General features: G+C 44.8%; 1 protein-coding gene across 2 annotated transcripts in view; it reads right to left on the bottom strand.

Annotated features, from left to right (window-relative positions):
* Positions 1-1,318: 1,318 nt before the first annotated feature.
* NFRKB (nuclear factor related to kappaB binding protein) overlaps positions 1,319-8,395 on the bottom strand; it is a 101,821-nt gene continuing 94,744 nt past the window's right edge. For both annotated transcript variants that reach the window (XM_069948989.1, XM_069948988.1), the window contains exons 23-27: positions 8,359-8,395; positions 7,092-7,772; positions 5,548-5,654; positions 3,439-3,574; positions 1,319-1,758 (exon numbers count right to left, since the gene is read on the bottom strand). In XM_069948989.1, coding sequence (XP_069805090.1) covers positions 1,636-1,758; positions 3,439-3,574; positions 5,548-5,654; positions 7,092-7,772; positions 8,359-8,395 — 1,084 coding nt within the window. In that variant the 3' untranslated portion in view covers positions 1,319-1,635. The remainder of the gene's footprint in view (positions 1,759-3,438; positions 3,575-5,547; positions 5,655-7,091; positions 7,773-8,358) is intronic.

Raw genomic sequence — 8,395 nt, forward strand, 5'->3', positions numbered from 1 at the left:
AAGTCTATTTTTAATTTGCATCTGAAATTAAAGGAAACCTGTGACTAAAACAATGCTATCTAATCTATAGACATGTTAAAGAGCAGGATGAGCAAAGCAAATTGACATATTTCTTTGTGGGAAAAAGATTTAGTATAACTTGTTTGAAATCCCTGATCATTCTGTGTTAAGGAGTCCAGTCATATATGATATGATCAGATCACTTACTGGACTCCTTAGCATGGAACAATCAGAGATTCATACTGTAGTCATATATCTTTATGGCTCATCCTGCTCTATAACATGATGTGGATAGCTTAGGTAGCATTTTAAAGTTGACAGGTTCCCTTTAAAAACAAATAAAGTAAGCAGCTTAAATGCTCACAGACTAGATTGTAGTGTGCGGCTGTCTGTCAGCAGTCATGTTACTCCACCCCACTTGTGCCCTTATATAATAAAATGTGACAGCTCTAGAAAGTAAACTGCTGATAATGATAGGAAGGGAGTGAGTGAGTTAGGGCCCTATTCCACAGGACGATTATCGTTCGGAATTGGGTGAACGACCTGAAATCGTTCACCCAATTACATGGAATGATGATCGTTACTTATGATCATTCTTGCGGTCGTCTTGTCTTCGCTATTGCGTTTGTCCCTACTGCAAACGACGTCTTATTCCATGTGAACGACCAACGATAATAGTAGGTCAGGTCTCATTAAGCGATCAATGATTTCTCGTTAATCGTTAACTGCTATTCAACCGAATGATTATCACTTAGATCCAAACGGTTGAACGATAATCGTCCCGTGGAATAGGGCCCTAAGGGTCCCTGGTTACACAGGATATGTGTGTGGCCGATAGTGATAAATTTTACCGCCTGCACAAATGATGCAATCAGCGGGCGTTTTCCTACTTCTGGCACGTTAACGTGGGCCGACTACTGGTTGAAGGAGTGTTTCTAACAACGCTCCTTGCCAATAAATCGGCCCATGTAAAAGAGCCTTAAAGGGGATAAATAGTGACAAGTGAGCATTACATGGACTGGCTTACTCTCACAAGACTGTATGTGGAAAGGTCATTGAGGCTCTGTGCCTTGCACAGTATTTCAGAGCCCACGCGTGACATCATTGGTATGGACCTGTCTCTAGAGCAGGTATAGGGAACCTTGGCTCTCTAGCTGTTGCATTACTATACCATCATGCCTGGACTACTAAAGCTTTGACTGTCCAGGCATGATCGGAATTTTGAAACAGCTGGAGGGCCGAAGGTTCCCTATACCTGCTCTATAGTATAGTTGCACATTTCAACTCTGTATAGTAAGTATAAACTCGACACAAATGCTTTCTTTGATTCTTAAATATATTTTACATTTACAAGCAAAAGGCAAATATATATATTAATTTTTTCACCATTTGCTGTTACAGCATAAAAATGTAAAGTCCAAACACATATTTCATCCGTCGCAAAGTTCACCAGGAACTGTACAATTCTTCAACCCGGCGCCTTCTTACAAGAAACCTCAGCTGCTGTAGCTTATCTGTTAGGATTCGTGGAAATGTCTGGGCCATACAGCTGACACTCAACTCTGTGATGTCACATGTAAGTGGAGGAACAGGTTGTAGCTCTATCCACTTACAGTTAGCCTAAATGTCTCCCAGTCATTGGGGCTCTGTCGCTGGCTTAGGTGGAGGGGTGGTGGTTACTACAACGGTGGACACCGCCTTGGAAGATGCAGGAGAGGCTGGCTGCAGATGTGAGGCTGGGACAGTCTGAATACGCACCTGGCAGAGGGGAAAAGAAGTTTGTTAACACTTTAAACACACAAAAGTTACAGGTTCTAAAAAACAGTGGCTGCAGCCAGGGACCTCACAAGACTTTACTTATTCAGAAACAGGCTGCAGCAGCTGAGGAGGTACTGACAACTGTAAATTGTGAAATTGAATGGATACCACTGATTACAGCCACATTTGTTTTACGCAAAATTTGTGCCCAATTGTAACACACACCTTTATTACACCATAAAAAAAAACATATGTATTATTTGGCTACACAGCAACTTTGGTCATGACAAAGGTCACGCAGAAAAAAAATCACAGGCTCACGTGCCTGTGTCAAATAGCGAAAGTGAATGTGGTTGCACTGCAAGTCACCATGTAGATCTTACCATACAATCATCTACTACAAGTGAAAGTTTGTGGCGCAGATGTCTGGCTGCTCACAGCAGTAAGTAACATTGGATAACTCGAAATGCATCCGATTTATTAAGCAGCATCATTGCCTCCAACTGCTTTCTCTGATATCATTGCTGTAAAAATAGGCCCTTAGTAATAAATGAGAGCCAATGGTTTTATAGTAGGTTAGTGATTTTTAGGGAAATGTATACAGGCTGGAAGTATCGTAGGAAAATTTGCAACTGCTCTGCTGTTCCCTGTCTGGCCTGCCACAATGACAGCACATGCATTGTGCACATGATGCTGTAGCCAATAACTGGGGTCAGAGGTCGGCTGCAGCATCACATGAACAATATTCAATAAGTAATTTGTACTGAGAGCAGCAGGGAATTTTCTTTTTTTTATTGCTGTTATAGCCTATAGCAAAATGTTTCAAAAATCCTGAATAACTCGAGACATAGAATCGCCATTTGCACAGGGTGACATCTGGTGGCTGCAAGACAGAAATACACAGTCCAGAGATCTCAAATCCAGCTTAATCCAAGGGGTTGTCTGGCGTTGGGAAACTCAATATATTGCTGCTGGTATATAGAAAACAATAAAGAGCGTAAAAAAAATTACCTCTCGCGTGGTCCACTTCAGAGCCTCCACTTCCAAGACGAACTTGCCTCAAGAGTGACAGCATAAGGCCAGTGACTGGCTGAGCAGGCTGTCACTGCCAAGATGAGTCTGTCTTGGAAGTGGAGGCGGGAATGTTCAGCCAGGACAGCAACATATTAAGAGTTTAATTTGAGCGGAATACCCTTTTAATACAGGCAAAAACTTCAGCCATACACAATACCGTACACCCAAAGTGCTCACACCGTGTTCCTTTAGACCACTGCTCACTTCTTTTTTTTTAGGTCCATCTCCTTTGTCAAGCATCAAGCACGCAACCTCTCGTGTAAATCTCTGCAGATGACAGTCTCCACTGGAACACTGATCTTGGAGCATATAGACAAAGTAATACAGACTGAGCACTTTGGGTGTATACTATTGTATATTTTACCTTTGATGCAACCAATTCGCTATCCACAACTGCTAAAGCACTACACCTCTCAGCACACCCTAACAGCGAGATGTAGTTTTGCAAGAGCTGGAGAGCCAAGGGTAGAGGAATACTACAATAAATCCTGTGTGTTTTCTAACAATATCAGTGTAACTGTGAGTAACGTATCCATCCAAACCCACATTTCATCATTGTACTTGTAATCCCCAGCAGCAATCCCATTATGGTCTTGTCCCTCTTACCTGAGTGGCCTGTCCCTGCTGCTGGAGCTGCTGCAGTTGCTGAGTGGTCAGGAAGCTGACAGGTTTGTTTCCGGCTATTAGCTTGGTACCAGCTGGCACTGTGGTCAGGATTATATTCCGTCCTAGTCCACTAATACTAGAGAAGGAGAGAGACACAGACATGAGAACATCCTCTGCCATCATGAGAGTGCAGCCAGGGTCCGTCCCATTGACTGCCTCCACAGGGATGATTCTGGGATGTCACCCCTGGATTACTGGTTTTATAGAGAAGCATATGTAATGGAGACATTCTAACAGTATAATACAAAGCTGATGAACAATAAAGGTATGTCCAGATAACAGGATTATGTGTGTCAGAAATATGAGGGTATTTGGACTGAACGCTGTGGATTTCAGGATAGATAATAAGCAAAAAACAATGGCGATAATCTGCATCCTAGCTATCCAATGCAGTTTCTGTGAAGAAATGCTTCAATATGTGACATGCCCTTAATTTACACACAAAAATTGCTCTAGGGTTATGTTCACACAGGGTGGATATACTCTGGATGTGTATGTGTGTTGAAAACTTGCAGCTTATTATAGAAGCAGCACAGTAAAATCACAAATTGATTAAATGAATGTACACTGAAAATGTATTGTTTTTACTTTAAACTGGTACTTCCCGCAGGAAGTGGTGTATTCTTTTCAGTCTGACACAGTGCTCTCTGCTGCCACCTCTGTCCCTGTCAGGAACTGTCCAGATCAGTAGCAAATCCCCATAGAAAACCTCTCCTGCTCTGGACAGTTCCTGACTGGGCCAGGGATGTCAGCAGAGAGCACTGTGTCAGACTGGAAAGAATACACCACTTCCTGCAGGACATACAGCAGCTGATAGGAAAGCTTAACATATTTAAATTGAAGTAATTTACATATCTGTATAACTTTGACACCAGTTGATTATGAGAAAAAACATTACACAGAAGAGTACCCCTTTAATGGTTCATTCACACGTACAGGATCTGCTGCAAATCCTGTATGGGTGCATGGGGGAAAATCTAAAATAAATTCAATACTACAGATTTTTGCTGTGAATCTTAAAGGGGTAGTGCGGCGCTAAAAAAATATTCACAGAATAACACACATTACAAAGTTATACAACTTTGTAATGTATGTTATGTCTGTGAATCGCCCCCTTCCCGTGTCCCACCACCCCCGCCCGTGTACCCGGAAGTGTGTGGTGCATTATACATTACCTGATCCGTGTCGAGGGTCGTCGGTCATTTTGTGCCAAACGTCATCTTCGGACGGACGGAGCATAACTGTGCTCAGCCAATCGCGGCTGAGCACAGTTGTGACGCGTCAGAGGGGGGACGGCGGCAGGGATTAGTCCATCCGTCTGAAGATGACGTTTGGCACAAAATGGCGGATGGCCCTAGACACGGATCAGGTAATGTATAATGCACCACACACTTCCGGGTACACGGGCGGGGGTGGTGGGACACGGGAAGGGGGCGATTCACACATAACATACATTACAAAGTTGTATAACTTTGTAATGTGTGTTATTCTGTGAATAATTTTTTAGCGCCGCACTACCCCTTTAATATCCACAACTGCAGATTTAAAAAGTTTTTAGGTTTTTAATCAATGACCGATTCTGTTCCAAAATTAGATTTTGTGCACATTCACCAGTGCAAATGCTGTGAATTTTCTGGTGTGAAAAACCTGCAGCATTTCCACCCAGTTTGGCCTTACACACGGACCCTACCAAGCTTGAAGCTGAGCAGTGGACTTGCAGACCTCCCGGCATCATGTGTCAATATGTGCGGCTGTATTAATACAGTCCTGTGAAGATTGGAACACTTTTGGCTCTCCCAACATCATATTGATGCCTGATACCGGGAGGTCTGTGTCTTTGTGGATTATAGAGCATTTAAATGACCCTTTAATGTTGCCTCTTTATACAAAACCCTTTTATATCTTTAGGGCAGAAACTCCGGCACCAGATCCCTACATGTAGTACAGACATCGGGTCATGTGACATTTTCTAGTGACCAATCTATAATGTATCACAGGTTCTGTTTTTTACCTATAACTACGGTGAAGATGACTTAATGTGACACTTACTTGGCTCCTAAGTTGCCTTTGATGATCGGTGCGGCCACCACACTCTTGCCCTTCATGGGCTGACTGAGTACAGACAATGGCACTGTGATCCTCGCTGGAAGCTTTCCCTAAAAAAAAATAGGAAATAAATGCCTAAAAATTAAATACAATAAAGGGGAAATCCCAAGTTATGCTGAAGTCAATGTTTTTTATCAGGTAGTTAAATCCCATTTCTTGGCTTGGTGACAAAGCTGTAGATCCACCATTAAAACTTCCAGCTGTCACCCAGCTTTCTCAGAACTTGGCAGATTTGCCACTCCGAAGCCTGGTGACCATCCCGGTAGTCACCCAGCTTTCCCAGAAACTGATATCTAAAAAGTGCTATACAGAATTTTTTTATGTATGTTATCACAAGAAAATACATCATAAAGCATTACAGCCTTTAAAGCTGTGATGTCGCCTGCTGGTATCCGCCCATCCCCCCCCTCCACACTGGCCACACTTCCCACCAGATCTGTGCTCTCACCACATTTCCCTCCAGGTCAGTGTTACCACCTGCAGGCTTCATCCACCCCTGAGATCAGTAATGTCACCTCTAGGCCACAGTTACCCACGGACCAGTGATGTCTCCTCTGGGCCACAGTTACCCACGGACCAGTGATGTCACCTCTAGGCCTCAGTTATACACGGACCAGTAATGTCACCTCTGGGCCGCAGTTATACACGGACCAGTAATGTCATCTCTAGGCCTCAGTTATACACGGACCAGTAATGTCATCTCTAGGCCTCAGTTATACACGGACCAGTAATGTCATCTCTAGGCCGCAGTTACCCACGGATCTGTGATGTCACCTCTAGGCCTTAGTTACACACGGACCAGTGATGTCTCCTCTAGGCCTCGGTTACACATGGACCAGTAATGTCACCTCTAGGCCTCAGTTATACACGGACCAGTAATGTCACCTCTAGGCCGCAGTTACCCACGGATCTGTGATGTCACCTCTAGGCCTTAGTTACACACGGACCAGTGATGTCTCCTCTAGGCCTCGGTTACACATGGACCAGTAATGTCACCTCTAGGCCTCAGTTATACACGGACCAGTAATGTCACCTCTAGGCCGCAGTTACCCACGGATCTGTGATGTCACCTGTAGGCCTCGGTTATACACGGACCAGTGATGTCTCCTCTAGGCCTCACTTATACACGGACCAGTGATGTCTCCTCTAGGCCTCACTTATACACGGACCAGTAATGTCATCTCTAGGCCTTAGTTACACAAGGACCAGTGATGTCACCTCTAGGCCTCAGTTATACACGGACCAGTAATGTCACCTCTAGGCCGCAGTTACCCACGGATCTGTGATGTCATCTCTAGGCCTTAGTTACACAAGGACCAGTGATGTCACCTCTAGGCCTCGGTTACACATGGACCAGTAATGTCACCTCTAGGCCTCACTTATACACGGACCAGTAATGTCATCTCTAGGCCTTAGTTACACAAGGACCAGTGATGTCACCTCTAGGGCTCATTTACTCACGGATCAGTGATGTCATCTGATCTTACCTGTTGAGTTGTAGTGACAGGAATCTGTCGTACAGTGGCAGCTGCGGTTCCCACAGTGACTCCAGGGAGAGGTTTTGTTGCAACACTGGTCGCAGGCGTTAGGCTTACAGTTGTAGCGGTGTGAACAGGGCTCACCACAGCAGAGGAAGCCATAGGTACCGGTTTGGCAGTGACAGTAATACTCTGAGTGGCTGCAGCCTTTGGAGGGACGACACCAAGTCCCTGTACGATCCGTATGGTTGTAGCAGGTTTAGTGTCCACACTGCTTGTGACTTTGCCTTTCTGATCTGCTACAGACACCCCCAGAGCTGGCATCAGTCTAAATCCAGAGCTACTCGCCTCTGCTGGTTTAACTTCTGGGGTGACTTTGATGGTAGTCGGAGCTGGGGGGGAGGGGGAGGAGGGGTTTGATGTCATCTGTAAGAGTCCTTTACTAGAGCTGGTTGCCGGTGTGGCAGAAAAAAGTTCTTGTGACAACTTCACGGCTGTAACCTGGGATTTGGCCAATGTGGCCATCATGTCGGGTGTGATGCGTAAAATAGTTTGACCCTTAGCATCAGTGGTGATGGAAGATGGAGGAAGACGCAGTACATCCTTGCCCTGTATCCGGAGATTGGTGGTTGACAAAGGAAGACTAGAGGCTGCCGGGGACTTCATGCCCAGTTGTCCAGACAGCGCAACCTAATGGAGAAGGAAGAAAGCAGTCAGATATTTTATAGCCCAAATGATAGCTCTCTACAGGGTCTCTGTACCGTGCTGCCTGTGCCACAAGCTATAGGAGGAGAGAACATGGCGGGAAAATGTTGCTGGTAAAGGGTGACAGGCAAGTTCCCCCCCCCCCCCCCTTTTAGTTATTTTTTGTTCAGACACTGAGGAGGGCTTATGTGCTGCATGGGAGCACAGAGGGGTCCTTTATATTAGATGGGGGCACAGAAGGGACCTGTTTACTACACAAAAGATGGAGAGTTTGTAAAGAGATGATGCTGCTGCTGGAGCAAGGAGCCTAAAATGTTTGTCTAGCAGATTCTGTGGAGATGATTCTGGTAGAACAAGAAAGATGGACAAGAAAAAAAGTGAACAACTCCAATCAGAGAAATCATCACCTCTGAATTGACTTGGAGAAGACGCCCCCTATTTGAGTCACTGGATGTAACTGCATTGTAATCACTTATTTAGGGAATAGGGGTAAGATTAGGTTATGTGAGGCACAAGTAAATTTTTTGCACCGACACACTTTGCAGCCAGTGCCCCTCGCCTCTTTCATTACCTGCTTAAGAATGCTTTGGCCGGTGATGCTCTGCAGG

Source organism: Dendropsophus ebraccatus, chromosome 12, assembly GCF_027789765.1.
Source record: "Dendropsophus ebraccatus isolate aDenEbr1 chromosome 12, aDenEbr1.pat, whole genome shotgun sequence".
In the NCBI taxonomy this organism is placed as follows: Eukaryota; Metazoa; Chordata; class Amphibia; order Anura; family Hylidae; genus Dendropsophus; species Dendropsophus ebraccatus.